At 39.0% G+C, this 16,867-nt stretch overlaps 1 protein-coding gene across 3 annotated transcripts in view; it reads right to left on the bottom strand.

Moving 5' to 3' along the window:
* Positions 1 to 500: 500 nt before the first annotated feature.
* The window catches only part of GLCE (glucuronic acid epimerase), a 115,463-nt gene continuing 99,096 nt past the window's right edge, over positions 501 to 16,867 (bottom strand). For 2 of the 3 annotated variants that reach the window (XM_038580826.1, XM_038580825.1), the window contains 3 exons: positions 14,877 to 15,472; positions 9,791 to 10,033; positions 501 to 4,484 (listed from right to left, as the gene is read on the bottom strand). In XM_038580826.1, the coding sequence (XP_038436754.1) occupies positions 3,460 to 4,484; positions 9,791 to 10,033; positions 14,877 to 15,459 (1,851 nt within the window). In that variant the 5' untranslated portion in view covers positions 15,460 to 15,472 and the 3' untranslated portion in view covers positions 501 to 3,459. The remainder of the gene's footprint in view (positions 4,485 to 9,790; positions 10,034 to 14,876; positions 15,473 to 16,867) is intronic. The other variant, XM_038580827.1, reaches the window with a different exon arrangement.

Raw genomic sequence — 16,867 nt, 5'->3', positions numbered from 1 at the left:
TTACCCTCTGAGAAGAGGGGGAGAAGATTAAGTAATGCTTATTGTTCTGGAGAAGGGGCAATTACAGAAAATACAGGAAGGACAAACTTTCAAATAAATTCAAATCAGGCAAAAATGGTAACCAACCTGAATAGCCTAAGGGCACCTTCAGAGCTGCCGCAGCACCCCGATTTTGCTCGTTACCTCTTCCTCTTCCTCTACCCGGTACCTGGGCCTGAAGGCCCCACTTAGGCTTTGTCTCCTCCACACCTTCCCTGACTGACCACACAATTTGGCATTTTATCATTCCAAAGCTGTTCTCTGGACATCGTGTCCCTGTCCATCACAGCTTCTGGGGGTGAGACCCGTGACAGGCTCTTCGGCACTTTGCCTTACAGGGCCTGAACCGCTCATGAACATCTGTTGCCTGACTAGTTGTCACAGGTTGAACAGAAAATGGTCAAGAAATCCACTTGTGGGCTCAAAAAAACCTTAGAGAAGGAACAAATGATCCAGGCATATTCCTTTTAAGATAAAAACTTTATTTTACAATTTTATAAAGCAGCTTTACATTAAGCACAAACAATCCATTTACTTTGTATAGAAACAAAATACCTTTCCATCTGCAAAAAATCAAGTTTTGCTGTATAGAAAACTAACATGTGCACATTGTGCTTAAACCGCAAAGTCTGTACAGCTTTACAAGGACCACCCTTTGGAAGGGCATCCGGTAAACACTTTATTGCATATTTGACACATGGTCTCTAACCCACATGTACAATGGAGGAGAAACAAGAACAACAATTGCAACAAGGATGAAAACAGCAGCTTTCAGCAAGAGTCCGCGCGCTGGCCAAGGAAAGGACTGCCACATCTGGAGAGTTGTGCTTGTGTCATTTCTCTATTTGCTCACATACACTGGATGGTTTTTGGATGAAGCCTTTATGTACAACGATCCTAAAGGGTCAAACTTGACCTCTGTCTGGAAACTTTTGGCTGGTTTTACAACTGAAGTGGCAACAGATTTAATTTAACAGCAAAGCTAACTCAAGATAAGCGTACAAAACAAATACCCATTACCTGGAAACAAAGAAAAATTTAATGAAACAAAACAAAATAAAACTTTAAAACACCTTCCCCATTCTCTCTAAGCTCAGAATAAGTAAACATCTTACATGATTAAAAACCCAAAGAACTCTGTAGGTGTTTCGGAACAAAAATGCAATTGATGGTCTTGGGCAGTGTTCCTGAACGTCTGCCCCCCAGATCACCTGCACCAGAATTATCTGAATGCTTGTTAAAAATGCAGACTGTCATGCTTTGCAGGCAGATTTAGTGACTATCTGGAATCTGTAGCTCAGTAATCAACCAGGTGATTCGGAGGCAGCCTAAAGCTTGAGAACCACTGGTGTACACTGGCGGTGCTGCTGCAGGTTCAGCTCATCCTCTTAGAAAATTCTGGGATCACAAGAAAAATCAAGTTGCTGTTGCAACGTGGAAGGCAGTGTGAAACCAACAGCAGTGAAACAGCAATGCCATTTCTAGATCAAAATGTCTTTCCTTTTTCAGTGGAAAAGGACAGCCACATTGTTAAGGCACTGATATTTGTCGCGGAACAGTACCATGCTGTGTTCATGGATTCCCTTAGTCTGAAGTACCAGTATGCAAACACAAGGCCGAAGTCTGGACCGTTCTCAGTAAGAAGTAAGATAACGGGTAAAGGGTTTCCCGACTGGAGAAAGTTCATGTTGGAGCACGGAAATAAAAAAAGGAGTCCAGATAGTCTTGTGGAGGCATCTAATAACGTGTAAGAACTACAAAGGTTGAAAGCCAGCGGGAAACTTAATAAACCCACAACCATCGTGTTGTGGGCAGAAGAGAGTTGTGGTCGTGTAACTTGGGAGTTTAAGCTTCTTCTACCGTGGCCAGGTTGTCTTCAGTGTACACCTATATTGTCTTCTCTGATCCTGCTCTCTTTGCCACTAATACATACTATATTTTGCATGTTTACTATATTCATATATATGTATATATTTTCTGGTTTCTAAGTAGTGTTGGTAGGCTGAGTTCAATTTATGCTGGAATATGTAGGCAAGTGCCCATGTGGCTCTTGATGTGCATTTGATACAGGTCACAGACAAATTGCAATGTGTTTGTCAGACTCAGTCTCCTGAAAAGTGTGGGGTCTCATATTTCAACCTGTATAAGTTACAGTGTTGATTTAGTGTACTGTCGTACATTCAAACAAAAACAACAAAATCGACCTCGCTTGATTTGGATGATGCCTGAAGCCCTATAGCAGACACTGCCCAGGATACAAGGGCTGTGAAACATATTTATGTGAGGTAAGGTATAGTGGGATATAAAATCCAAATAAAGGTCTTGGTTACACACGTACAGCAAATGTGGTAGCATCAATCCCTTCTACCCAAGAGCTGAAATAATTTATAATTAAAATTGCAAAGGAAAACATTGACCATTGACAACTGCAGAGTCAATGTCAATGACCAAGAATGATCTAAAAGTAGGGAAAACACCTGCTATGATTCTTGTATGTAATATTTGACATAGTATTTTTCTTTAAAGGGTGGTGAGGGTGGACTAGCTCCTTTCTCAAATAAAATTTCCACAATGTCCCAAAAATGTCCCCCCAAAAGAGACAAAACTCTCAAGTGCAATCTGAAATGAAACACAGAATTCTAGACAGTGACAAAAAGAAACCATCGCAGTGGGGATGGGGAGGGACAGACTGATTATCAAATCTTTACTGATTGTAGATCAAGTTTCATAAAACATAACATTTTTGTGATTTCTTGTGCAGTCAACAAGTTTTGTTTTAGTTGTGCTTACATTATATAACTGTGAAGCCTGAACACTGGTTGTGTTTTTAATTCACACATTTCAAGAAAACCATACATTCAAAATATTCTCCATATATAACAAATTCAAGAAATGCAACACGAAATTCGCCAAGAAATTAATCTGTAGAAAAGAAACATCATTTAAAAAAGTTGCACACGGTCCACTATTCAGGCTGCGAGTACACATTTACTGTATTACAGCACATTATTTTTTTTTAAAGTTTGTTTCCAACATAAACATAAATCATCACATTTTAAAAGAGACCCATACTAAGTTTTCAGGTAAGTGCCAGACGACCGGCCAGTAACAGCTACTTACCAGTGTCTTCCCCAGGCCCAGAGGGACTGGACTGTCTGCACAACTGTAGACGGTGATAAGCAAGGCAAAGTTATAGATCATGTTCAGCCATCGACTAAACACTTTTCTGCTCCAAGTGCCATGTTTTGAAACACCCAACTCATAGAATGCGATTACCAGAGGACGGGGTGCATCTAACACTTCGATGTAATCCACACAAACCTAGTACACAACCTTTTAAAATGTGCCTATGCTCTGCTGAGACGGAGCCTATGGTCTCTGTGCAGGGCAGAGGCTGCAAGATCATTTTGGTTCTGAGCTCTAGTTGTGCTTTGCCCTGCTGCCTTTAAGGTAGCTCTTCCACCTCTTGACAAATTCTTTGAAGATTGGGGACTCATCGATGGTGCTGAGTAGCTGCAGCTGATTGATGTGGGTGGTGTGGTAGTCCCAGCGGGCCAGGTTGGGGGCAATGCCAAGCATGAAGTGGCGGAGGTCGTAGATGGTTCCTGAGCCAGTGTCGTACAAGGGGAGCATGGCTTTCAGGGATTCCATACCACGCTCATACAAGGACCTCGCTTCTTTGCCGAGTTTTTCCCCTGCAGTTTCTTTTAAGTCATACAGCCCGATTAAAGAATACATAAAGCCATTCAAAACGAAAGAGCTAGGTGTGGTTGGATATTCTTCATACCAGTCGTGTTTATTCATAAACACAGCCTTAACTCCATGCTGCTCGGACAGAAACTTGTAAGGGGCTGTTGCCCTTAAAGCTGAACTGAGGAATAAATGGTCCTTTGTCAATAGATAGGCCCTGACTAAAGTAGAAATGGCTTGCCCTTGGGCCATAGCAGAGTACCACCCCGGCTCTAAAGACTTGAACCCCTCTCCTAACTTGCGGGTCACCATAATCGGCCAGCCACCTTTCTCATCCTGATTCCTTACCAGCCAGTCACTGGCAGCGAAGAATGCAGCCATGTGAGCCGTGGTGGAGATGGTAATGTTGTCGAGGAATCCTTTCCCTTTTGCAATCAACCTAACCACCTTTTTGGGCATTATTTTGGTTGGCTTGACGGCTTTTGTGTTGGAAAGACCCACTCCTTTCCTGAGGTCAGTGACCAGGTCCCTCGTAACCGTGCTCCATGAAGTTCTAGGCCCAATGCCATAGTATATGTCTCTTTCTTTAAAAGCAATTAGTTGGGTATTTGAGACATAATGTATGGTGAAGAGCTGATTCTTTTCTGTGGTTTCTAGAACCACAGACACACTTCCATTTGTCAAGAACTTGAGGTCAAATGAAATAATAAAATCTTTCGTGTTCCCCAGTTGCAAGGATACACCTTCACTGGTTTCTGTAGGGGGAGAATTTACCAACAAAGACTGGTTAGAAGAAAAGCTCCTTGTATTAAAAGTTAATCGTAATTTATCCTTGATAACCACTAACCATACAAAATTAGCACTTCACTACTTTGTGTCTGATCATCATCATCATCGTTATCATCATCAATTATTTCACTAAAGTCACCATAAATAAATCATAGAACTGATGAGTCTATGATGGCTTGTGAGCATCAGGCCTGTCTAGTTCCTATTAGAGGCTTAAGAGCAAATGGATAAGGTATTGTTGATCAAACTGCCTTTTCTAGATGAAACGCTGGCTGATCAATAACCAATGACTGTTCTAATACACCCTTTTTAAAAAGATTTTATTTATTTGAGAGAGAGAGAGAGAGAGAGAACACAAGCAGAGGGAGTGGAAGGGGAGAGAGAGAAGCAGGCTGTCCACTGAGCAGGGAGACCAATGCGGAGCCTGATCCCAGAACCCTGGGATCATGACCTGAGCTGAAGACACACACGGTAACAGGCTGTGCCACACAGGTGTCCCTAATATACTCATTTTATTAAAAGAAAAAAATAACTAAAATAGCGCATAATATTGTGAGAAGCTAGAAGAATGGCTTATACATGAATTAAAATTTTTAATTTAATTAACATTTAGTAGGTATTTACTATATTCTAAGTGCTTTACTCATATTAACTCATTTAATGCTTGTAACAATTATAGGAGTAGTGCTACTACTACTCTCACTTTATGGCTGACTAGGAGGGAAGTAACTTGCTTAAGATACAAAATGTTGAATGTAGGTTGCCTAGTTTGGTTCCACAATACACATTCTTTCTTTCTTTTTTAAAGTTAGATTTTTTTGTAATCTCTGTACCCAACACGGAGCTCAAACTCCTGACCCTGAGATCAAGAGTTGCACGTTCTCCTGACTGAGCCAGCCAGGAAGCCTCAAGACACACTCTTAATTACTAACTGATGCTGAAAACGATAAGGTTTGTTTTCAGGTATTTGCTGGAGTTGTGAATAAATTTCAGAAAATTAAGCAGGGGCTTAGGGTAGTCAACCAAAAGTGAGGGGTACTGGGGGAAGTTGAAGGGGAAGCAGAGGTTTTGGAGTTTAAAAAAAAAAAAAAAAATCCAAAACCTTGTTTGAATTGTTTCTCTTCCACTTCCTAGCTTTGAGATGTTCAAGATGAAATAGCTCTTTGAACTTCAGTTTCTTGATGTTAAATAGAGATAATATTACTTTGCAAGGTAATTGTGAGGATTAAAAAAAAAGAAAGTGGCTTGGAACAAAGTAAAAATTGATAGTGATTATGATTATTATTATTCTGAAGCTACTGGCCTTCAGAGGCTGATAAAATAATAACAGCTGTTTTATCTGGCAAATTATCAGACAGGAAATTTCTCTTGCATATCTATAGTACAATGACGGCAGATTCCCAGAAAGTTGACTTTCTGAATACTGCTGGTCTAGGTCTACCAAGAAAAGAAAGAGAGCATATTACAACCCAACAGCAGCAGCAGCAGCAGCAGCAAGAACAACGCCAATGACAACAACAACAAAAAATAGGTAGTACATGTTTTATATATAACCTTACAGGTAAATATGAATACCTTGATCTCTATTAAACTTATGTTTTTGAAAAACATGCCTATGTGTTATCTCGTATGATCCTTGCAATAATCTGAGGCTGGCAGAGCAGGAATTACTACTTCCATTTTAGAGATGAAGATATGGAAGTTTTGCAAGGTTAAAAGGTTTGCCCAAGCCAAATGCTAATTAGCAGTAGGGTAGGGACCAGAAACCAGGATTGCTGGATCCAAGTCCAAAGAGTGTGAAAAAGAAATGATACTGGAAATGGAACCCTCATGAGCATAATTGGTGGAAGAGTTATTTCTCTTAAACATAGTCACAGAATCAGGTTGAGGAGTTCCTGAGGAAATCTTTAGGGTGTCAACAGGAGCAAAGACAAAATGTGGACTGATGATAGTGTTTACAGTGTAATTAGCTTGGATAGTCTTAGTATGTTGGGCTGGTAGTTAAACTCCCCCAATACTGGACTCCACCAGTGTGGATATAATTGATCCAAGGCTCTTAATGATTTCATATGATGGAACAATCATGGAAGTTGTATAAGGAATGAGAACATCTTGACAGACTTACAACATTAAATGATGCTTTGAGTGACTTTTTAAACAGTGACTTCAGAATCCTACTTCTAATAAAAAAAAAAATCCATTTCATCTGGAAAAATGTCAACATGCAATCTCTCTCTTAACTAGCATTTTCCTCCATCTAATGGAGGTAAAATGGAATCTGATGCTCAATATAATAACATTCCTGAAACACTACAGGATTCTGAATTGACTGATGAATCACTCAAGTTTCAATTATATTCAGCAGAGAAGGGTATATTGAGTGCTAGTTATTTTTCATTCTTAGGGTAATGCCTCATTAATTAGGCAGTATCATTAACCATGACATCCATTTTCCTGAAACTGGATAATAGGTATCCAACTTTAGAAGTCCAAATGGGAGGAGGCTGAAGAATTGCCTATTTTCCTCCCAGAATTCCATTCTAATTTACTGTATGAATACAAATCTAATGAAATGATATGGTCTCACTATAAACGATATGTTTCACTATAAGAGATTAGTTCAGAGAACTAAGTAACAATTGATGTCACAGGATGTAACCTTTCAAAAAACTATTTTCCTAAAACCCCAAAACCACCAGAGGGAGTTACTGAGCCACATAGGGAAGTCCTGATCCTCCACATGAAGCAATCAACAGACCAGCGTCCTCTTCACAACAATCTTGTCTTTTGATTCCCATTTTCTAGATATACAGAGTAGCTAAATAACCTGTCAGCATCACTGAGAAGGATCCAAATGGTAGCAAGGGGAATGTGAGTGTGGTTTTGGCAACCACTCTGGAAATGTAGCAGGCAAGGTTTGAGCATAATATTATCTGGAGACTCCTGCTTTAAAGCTGAATATAAAGTTTTCGGTTTCCCATTTTTTTGAAATCCGTGACTCCTTTCCTCTGAGCAATTAAACCTGGGAGTCACTACAAGTGTTTATTCTTGGCATATGCAGTTGTATAATGTCCCTTTAGGCAACAAAGGATGATAAACACTTAAGGGCAGTCTTTAAATCAATGTTTTTACATGCAACACAAACTATTCATTCATTCATTTTAATCAACAGGTTTACTAGATGCAGTGAGAAGAGGCATGAGGAATACCTAGAGATAAGGGCCAGGCAGAGGAAGAGAAGCTCACTAAGTCTGAGAAAGAATGTCATGGAAATGGAGTGGACAGAGTGCTTCCAGAAAGGGAAAGCTAATTTAATTTAACAGAGCACAAATCAGGAAGAGGAACAAAACATTATTCAACAAACAAAACAATAAAAATATGATGTAGACCCATGTTCGGGTTCTTTCTTCTAGACAACTTTATTTCCTTTCAGGGAAAAAAATTCAAGGTCCAGAAAAATAAAAGGCCAACACATTTGGCCCCTGGTCTTCCAGGGATTCACCTTACTGAGGCCTAGGCTTTTGTGTACAAGTTCCAATTTCTTCTCAACAGTGATTCTCAACAGTGAATTGATCTCCCATGAGGTCTATGCCCTCTGAAAAGCTTCATCTCCCCATACCTGTGCTTCAATACAACAGTCTCACCTCTTTGAGTCCCTTCTCCTGCTCTGAGCAACGAATCTCATGTAACTCCAACTCACTTGCCTCAGACACTTGGATCAAATGCACCCCCAGGCATGCCCAAGATATCAAAATAAGCACCCCATTCCCAGTTAGCACACTCCCACCAACAGGGAGTTCCAACTGTGAGCAGCTTGCGTTCCACTGGCAGAGTGACTGTCACAGAGTTCTCTCCCCCATATATTTAAAACCACCTTAGGAAGTAGTTTTATCTCCAGCTATGGGCTGCAGAATGAAGAAGTACTGTGAGGGTCCCTCACATGGTATGAGGAGACTTATCTTTTATATTACTTTGGGCATCTGGAAGTGCACAATGAAATCGTTGAAATCGACTGCTCTAAATAGGATACAGTTCAAAGAACTGTTCTAGAAAACTTGCTAGCATTTGAGATCATCAAGATAAGGGCTGCTGTTTTCCACCCTAATCCACACAACACTATCAATTAGTACAAAAATAAGCTTAGATAGAAACAAATACAAATGTACTTTTGCAAAGTCTAATCATTTTCTGCTACAATAACCTCTTGGGTATCACAAGCTACATATTCTTAAATACCTCCACATACTTTCTCACCAGTCAAGCAGACATGCCCTATCTACTGAAATACACAGAATACCATAGGAGAAAAGAAGTTCTAGTCACAGAATAAAAACTAAAGGTCACCCATTATTTGCACTGCATTAAGCACTCATAAATCCATTACTTAAGGCCATCTAGAATGAGTAGATTTGTACTGTGGCTTTCAAGGTCTGTGAATTACACAGTCATCAATAAAGAACAAGGAGAGAATACAGAAGAGGTCTTATAACCTTTTCTTTCGTTTTATTTACTGACTGCAAGGTTGGTGGTGGTGGTGGTGGTGGTGGGGGAATGAGTTCTGTTCTTGACAACATTTCCCCATAGAGTATTAAGCCTGAGGTGCTAACTAAAATTTCATTGTCTTTTTAAGTAATGGACTCATTAATTCTCATGGATATTGATTAGTGGAGAAAAATACATTACATCCTAATTAATGAGACTGTCTTACTAAAAGGGGAAATGTTGCATAAAGTTAATTTGATTTTATAAATGAAATGGTTTTATATGAAGTTTGAGACAATCTAGTACATTAACAAAACTCAATATGAGAAGCAGTCCTGGTTGCTAACGCTATCGTAGCTCAAAAAAATAAAAGCTGCTGGTAAAAAACAGACAAAGGAAAGGATGGCTCTCTTATAAAGAAAAATTTCTACCTTAACGCAAAACAGTTTAAAAGCTAAAGAATTAAATACTGTACTGAAATACTAAAATGAACCAAAGAGTATCATTCCTGTGAGACACAGATCCCTGGAAGGAGATACATACCATGCAGTAACCTGGATCTTAATATTCAATCAATGGCTTGCCTTTTCACACAGAAAATATTTTCTTTATAATCTTGAATTTTTAGCTGTTCTTTTTCTAGGGATTTCACTTGGGTGACACCGCTTGTTTCTTTATATAAAGGGTCTGCTAATGTACTTTTTAAAACCATAAAAACAATTTTAAGGGAGTATCAGGTGCCATAAATCAACATAAAATTGCCAGACACACATAGTAATACATTACTTACCTGGAGCAATGAACTGTTTAACATTGGTGAATCTAGACTTCTCAGCCACACTAGCCATAAAGCAGCCCTTTGGCACGGTCCAGTCATTAGGCTTGTTTTTGTCCCTGTCTTCTGCGGTTTCATACACCTCTATGTGAGGGGGTTTCTCAGTTAGATTCTTGCTGTAATGACTTAACCCATATTGTGCAATCTGGATTGGGTAGAAATAGCCTTGCGGTCCCCACTGTGTAGATAAAGGTACACCTATAAAACGGAGAAACAAAATAAATCACCATGTCTGGACACTTAAGAGCCTACTGTGAACACTACTCTTTACTGTTTTACCTCTGAGGCATGTTATAGGCTTATCAGCAACTTTTAAGCTTCTGCATTATGCTGTTTTCATAATTATTAAAAACTAGTACTAAATCAGATATGAAAAACAAAACGGAGGTTTATCCACTCTTGTTCAGTATTTGTTGACAGACAGCAATGCAATGTTGTAGATTACCTTTTCAGGACTGACTTTTTACATGTTCCTCATAGCAAAATGTTGCTCATAGCTATAGATGTCTTGTTTCATAACTTTGTTTCATACATTCAAATTTTGTACAATATTTATTTTTAAATATTTTATTTATTCATAAGAGACAGAGAGAGATAGAGGCAGATGCAGAGGCAGAGGCATAGGCAGAGGCAGAGGGAGAAGCAGGCTCCACACAGGGAGCCTGATGTGGGACTTGATCCCAGGACTCTAGAATCACGCCCTGGGCCGAAGGCAGGCGCTAAACCACTGAGCCACCCAGGCGTCCCCAAATTTTGTACAATTTAAATACACGTAGATAATGTTACCACAGGTTCATCCTAAAATATTAATCATGAAATTTTCTTAAATGTTTGTACTTAACATTCAAGTTAATTACATACTCATCTCTTTCTCCAATATCAAGATATGGTCTTTTTTTCAAAAGATTTTATTTATTTATTCAAGAGAGACACAGAGAGACAAGAGAGAGAGAGGCAGAGACATAGACAGGAGGAGAAGCAGGCTCCATGCAGGAGCCTGATGTGGGACTCAATCTGGGGACTCCAGGATCACGCCCTGGGCCAAAGGCAGACGCTTAACCACTGAGCCACCCGGGCATCCCAAGATGTAGTCTAATACCTATATCATCTGACAGATGAAATATTTGCTTAAGGGGCCAGTTATGAGTAGGCAACTTAAAGTATAAACACAGCTTGCAATTCTTTTTTATATCCTTCATGTCAAAATGTAATGCTTGAGAACAAGGCATGTTTTTTTAATGAATTAAAATTGCACACTTAACCATATATTTTTGACGTAGTTCACTAATGGATTACCTCTAGTAAGGTTCTAAACAAAACTTTTAAATGTTTGGTATTAGTGGGTTAGTAATTTCCTACCTGGGAAATACAATAATATTACAGCGTACAGAATTTGGTCTATGTGTTGAGAGATAAGCTTCTCTCTGCAGTTCTAAAATAAATTAACAAGCATCAGATGGGCACAGCAGAAAGAAACTAAGAACCCACAAAACCATATGTGTGATGTAGTTTCAAAACAGTTTAAGGATTTAGGAACCATAAGGGCTAAGAAATCTAGGCTACAGATAAGTTCTAGACTTTGTATTTTTTTCTCCAAGAGGAGACTTTTTTCTTCAAAACTCAAATAGAATTATTTTCACTTAATGAAAGGAAGGTTTATACAATATCTCATTAAAGATGGGTGATAATTGCAACAATGTACAACTGACATAAGAATTGATACACTGATCAATGAACAAGAATATCAGTCCAGAAACATATTCTGCTATTCAAAATGTTTTAACAATGAAGACTGCATCATGAACCAACTGGGGGAAAAAGATCATTCAGTACATAGGAGAAGAAAAATCTGAAATTACCCTGACCTTGTACCATTTACCAAAATACAAATCAATTTAGCTGGCCTAAAGAGTTGAATGTAAAACAACACAAACCTAATAAAAGTATTAGAGAAAATACAGATGAACAGCCGATTATAGTGTGGCAATGATTTTCGAAGCCATAAAAGAAGTTTAAAAATGTCTTTAAGTTCAGGAAACAGCATTTAAAACTTCTAAGACTAACGAATCATAAGTAAAATGAAAGACAACCAAATTGAAGAAAATATCTTTAACAAATGCAATAAAGTATCACTGTCCTTAATCTATATATAGCAAAGTTCACAGGAATAGAGATCCCACTAATCACATAAGAAAAGGGAACAATATAGAGATCTTATGATGATTAGAAAAGCATATGAAAAGGGTACGTCACCTCACTGATTGTTACAGAAAGGGAATCATGAGGTCCTTTGTAAACAACAGATTAAAAAACAAATGTTCCGTGACAGCAAGAGCTGGGTGACAAGAGCAGCCTACACTCTGCTCTTGGAGGTACAAGAAGGTTCAACCTTTTTGGAGAGCGGTTTAGCAAAATAGATCAATTTATATTATTTGACATGGAGTTACCTTCCTAGGAAACTACTCCTAGACTATAATTAAAATAGCAAATGAGTAACTATGACTATCTATACTATCATTACGTGTAAAAACAAAAAAAAAAAAAAAAAACTGGTAATGACCTAAGTAGCCAACTAAAACGAAAGGACTGCAAGTATTACACATATCATGGCATATTCTTATTATGAATACTAGTCATTAAAATATTCAAGATTCAACAAGGGAAAATAAGATATTTTACAGAAAAAAAGAGAATATAAAATTTACTATATAGCATGATCCCAATTTGTCTAAAAAATGTGTCTCTACAACAAGATTGGAAAAACAATCAAAATATTATTTAACAATGGTTATGGGTACTCTTCACTTTTTCTTTAGCATCTAAAACATCTATTAATATTATATATATATATACACACACATATGTAAAAGATATATTTAAAAAAGATTTTATTTATTTATTCATGAGACACAGAGAGAGAGGCAGAAACACAGGCAGAGAAAGAGGCAGGCTCCATGCAGGGAGCCCGATGTGGGACTCGATCCTGGGACTCCAGAACCATGCCCTGGGCTGAAGGCGGGCACTCAACCGCTGAGCCACCCAGGGGTCCCTAATATTATATATTTTATAGAATTTATGTGAAAAGGTTTGGTGATGGATATCTTTGAAATCTCCTAAGAAAATATTTCCATTCTGGGCAGCCCTGGTGGCTCAGCGGTTTAGTGCCGCCTTCAGTCCAGGGCATGATCCTGGGGACCCGGGATTGAGTCCCACATTGGGCTCCCTGCATGGAGCCTGCTTCTCCCTCTGTCTGTGTCTCTGACTCTATCTCTCTCTCTGTGTCTCTCGTGAATAAATAAATTAAATCTTAAAAAAAAAAAGAAAATATTTCCATTCTGAACACTGTATAACTATCATTACAACTATGTTAAAATATAGGCCTACATACAAAGACCTCCATACAAAAATGGTAACAATTATCTTGAAATGGTAGGAATATAAGTGAATTTGGCCCTTCCTTCTTCTGGACATTTGGTAAATATATTATAAAACCTTAAAATATTAAGATATTGAAATCACTATTCATAGAATGGGGAAATTAATTTTTTTTTTTTTGAAAATAAATTTTAAACTAAGAAATCTTAAAACACACTAAGCTCTTTCCTACGGTTAAATGACATGTTTTATTATTATTTTTTTAAAAGACTTTATTTATTTATTCATGAGAGACACACAGAGAGAGGCAGAGACACAGACAGAGGGATAAGCAGGCTCCTTGAGAGGAGCCTGATGCAGGACTCGATTCCTGGACTGGGATCATGCCCTGAGCTGAAGGCAGACATTCAACCTGCTGAGCGCTGAGCCACCCAGGGGTCCCTAAATGACATCTTTTATTTTATTTACTTATTTTTAAAAGATTTTAATTATTCATTCATGAGACAGAGAGAGAGAGAGAGAGGCAGAGACACAGGCAGAGAGAGAAGCAGGCTCCACGCAGGGAGCCTAACGTGGGACTTGATCTCGGGACTCCAGGACCACGCCCTGGGCCGAAGGCAGGCACTAAACTGCTGAGCCATCCTGGGATATCCTAAATGACATATTTTATTTTATTTTAGATTTTATTTATTTATGAGAGACAGAGAGAGAGAGGCAGAGACACCAGCAGAGGGAGAAGCAGGCTCCATGCAGGGAGCCTGATGTGGGACTCGGGGCTCGAACCCAGGACTCTAGGGTCATGCCCCTAGCCGAAGGTGGGCGCTAAACCGAGCCACCCAGGGATCCCCCTAAATAACATATTTTAAAGTCAAATTCTATTTGGCTTTCTGATCAATCTTAGGTTTGAAATACAAATTCCAAAATGTACCAATTATACTCATAAGAAAGGTCTCAAAGACAATGAAAGACAGTATGTAATAGACTATAAGAGTGTAGCATAAAAGGTCAGAGAAAATGGTGTCTATGTGTTATCTTGTTCCGAGGATTTTATTTTATTATTTTATTTTTTTTAAAGATTTTTTATTTATTCATGAGAGACACACAGAGAGAAGCAGAGACACAGGCAGAGGGAGAAGCGGGCTCCATGCAGGGAACCTGATGTGGGACTTGATCCCGGGACTCCAGGTCATGCCCTGAGCCAAAGGCAGACACTCAACCACTGAGCCACTCAGGCATCCCTGTTCCGAGGATTTTAAACCTCCCTCGAGAGATGATACCTGGCTAATGTGGTACCAAAACTGAACTGGTACACAGATAGGTCTATTGGTCTCCTGTTCCTGTCTCCTCTCATAGGACCATAACTGTATCTTTTCATGCAAAATTTTTGGAGACTCTGTGCCTTTACCTTACTGGTGAGAATTTCAGATTCTGAGGCAGGTTAATGGAATAATCCTATTTGCTCAGGTGTGATATTCTTGCAGCCCTTAAATCACATCATCTAGAAAATTGCCCCAGGTTCAGACTTAACCTGTTCCTCCTTGCTAAGTCAGAGCAATGAATGGTCTCTGGTAATAAGCCATGTACTTGCTAGATAATTAACACCTACAACTTCTTATTCCTCAACACAATCAGGATAGAAGATACAGTGGAGCGGACGGATACCAACCTTCAACCCCACTTATGCACTTGACTCTGTCCCGGACTTCCACATTATAGCCTTCAAAGGACATAAACACACCATCAGGGTGATAGGGGGCTCTCTGTGCATAGACTTTGGAATAGCTATGAGAGAATTCAAACCGATCATAGCCATCATACTGAACCACCTTTCCATATACGTCAAAATATTTCTCCACCCAAGTGAATGGAAGAAAGACTTCATTCCCCTCTCGTCTCCCTTTAATTGTGTGTTCATCATTTATGAGACAGTCAATTTCTTCATATTTGAGCCCTAACACCTTGCTTCCCCCATTGCTGTTGAAGCTCCCAACAACAGGGGGTGCTTTCTGCTGTTCCTGAGGGAATGCTTCCTCAGACTGTTTGGCCATGTGGTTCACATAGTGATTACTCTCAGATGCTGCTGCTCTTTTTTCTAATCCATCCACTCTGAAGCCACTACTCAAGTGCCGTGGAAACTGGATCGCTTTATCGCTGGAACATTTATTCCACAGAAGTACTGTGACCAAAGTGAAGAGTGTGCAGATGATAATCAAAGTCTTGTAGTTGACCCGAGCTGCCAAGCAACGCATATTCAGACCATACCTATGGAGGCAAGAAGAAAAATTCATGCAAAGATGTTATTGCAGACATTTCATGGGATAAGGTTTTCTTTATTTTTTTTTTATACTGAACCACATTAAGGCAATTTTATTCACTGCAGTAACCTGATCAGATTTAAAATTACTAACTCAAACTTTTTAGCAGAGACAAAGAAAAGGCAGAGGAGCTTCGCCCTCTTAAAATACTTAATTAGCATGACCCTCTAAAGCAGATATTCTTAAACTTTGTGACTCTCTTGGTATCTTAATAATCATTTCAAAGTTTCCAGGCCAAAAGAAATACCTAAAAGAAATCCATGTAATAAGTAGTTGGGCCCAAACAACTTAATGCATTATTTTTGTCCCAACAAGTTAGCTGTTTGAAAAAACATAAGGGTATTGCTAGCCATGTTGCCAAATCCAACAGTGAATTTTTAGTGCTCGTCCTACTTGATTTCTCAGCAGCTTGAATAGTCAATGACTCTTTCCTACTGGAAACATTTTCTTCTCATGGCTTCCGGGGCACGATCCTCTTGTGGCTCCCTCTCCTTATACACCACTAGCTGCTCCTTCTCAGTCACCTCTGATCATTCTTTCTCATCTACCTGAATCTTAAGTGTTAGCATGCCTAAAGGTCTCCATCCTCACACCTCATTATCTCTATTCCCTCCTAGGTGATCTCACCCACTCTGCCAGAGCTTTCTTCAGAACTGCAGACACACACATATATATCTAAGTGCCAATCCAAGTAGTTGACATCTTTACTTGGAGGTCAAATGGACTTCTGAAACATCCAAAACTTAAGTCCTAGTCTTTCCCCCCAATCTGTTTCTCTTTTCCTACTGCTCAGACCAGAAACGTCTACTCCTTTCTTGCTCACCCTATATCTAATCATTTAGGAAATGTTGTTGGTTCTATTTTCAAATTACACCCAGAATCTGACCTCTTTTCCCCAACTCCACTGTTACCACCATATCCAAGGCACTGTCATCTTTTATTTGGAATACTGAAATCATGTCCAAACTGGTCTCCTTATTTCTACCCCCAAGTCTATTTGCAACATAGCCATTATAATGATGTTTTTAAATATAAGCCAGATCATGTCACTCTAGTCATGACGGGAAAACAATCTGATGCTGTTGCATCTGCTGGCCATATGGTGTACCAGTCAGTTGTGACTGCAATTAAAAGTAGTCCTGAAATGCCTATTGCTGATGTCACAGGGAACTATGGAAAATTATGGGATTAGTCTCCTTATTGTTTGCTATAGTAGCTCGATAACTTATTTTATGGTATAACTCCACAACTACTTTACTGTTTGTAATTCTTCATCCCTTTTTTTCTCTCAATAAACCCTTTTGGCAGTAATGAGATTTAAAAAAAAATCAAACCCAAAATG

Source organism: Canis lupus, chromosome 30 (assembly GCF_011100685.1).
Source record: "Canis lupus familiaris isolate Mischka breed German Shepherd chromosome 30, alternate assembly UU_Cfam_GSD_1.0, whole genome shotgun sequence".
Lineage (NCBI taxonomy): Eukaryota > Metazoa > Chordata > Mammalia > Carnivora > Canidae > Canis > Canis lupus.
Note: the sequence above shows the minus strand (reverse complement) of the source record. Positions and strands in the feature narration are given on the sequence as shown.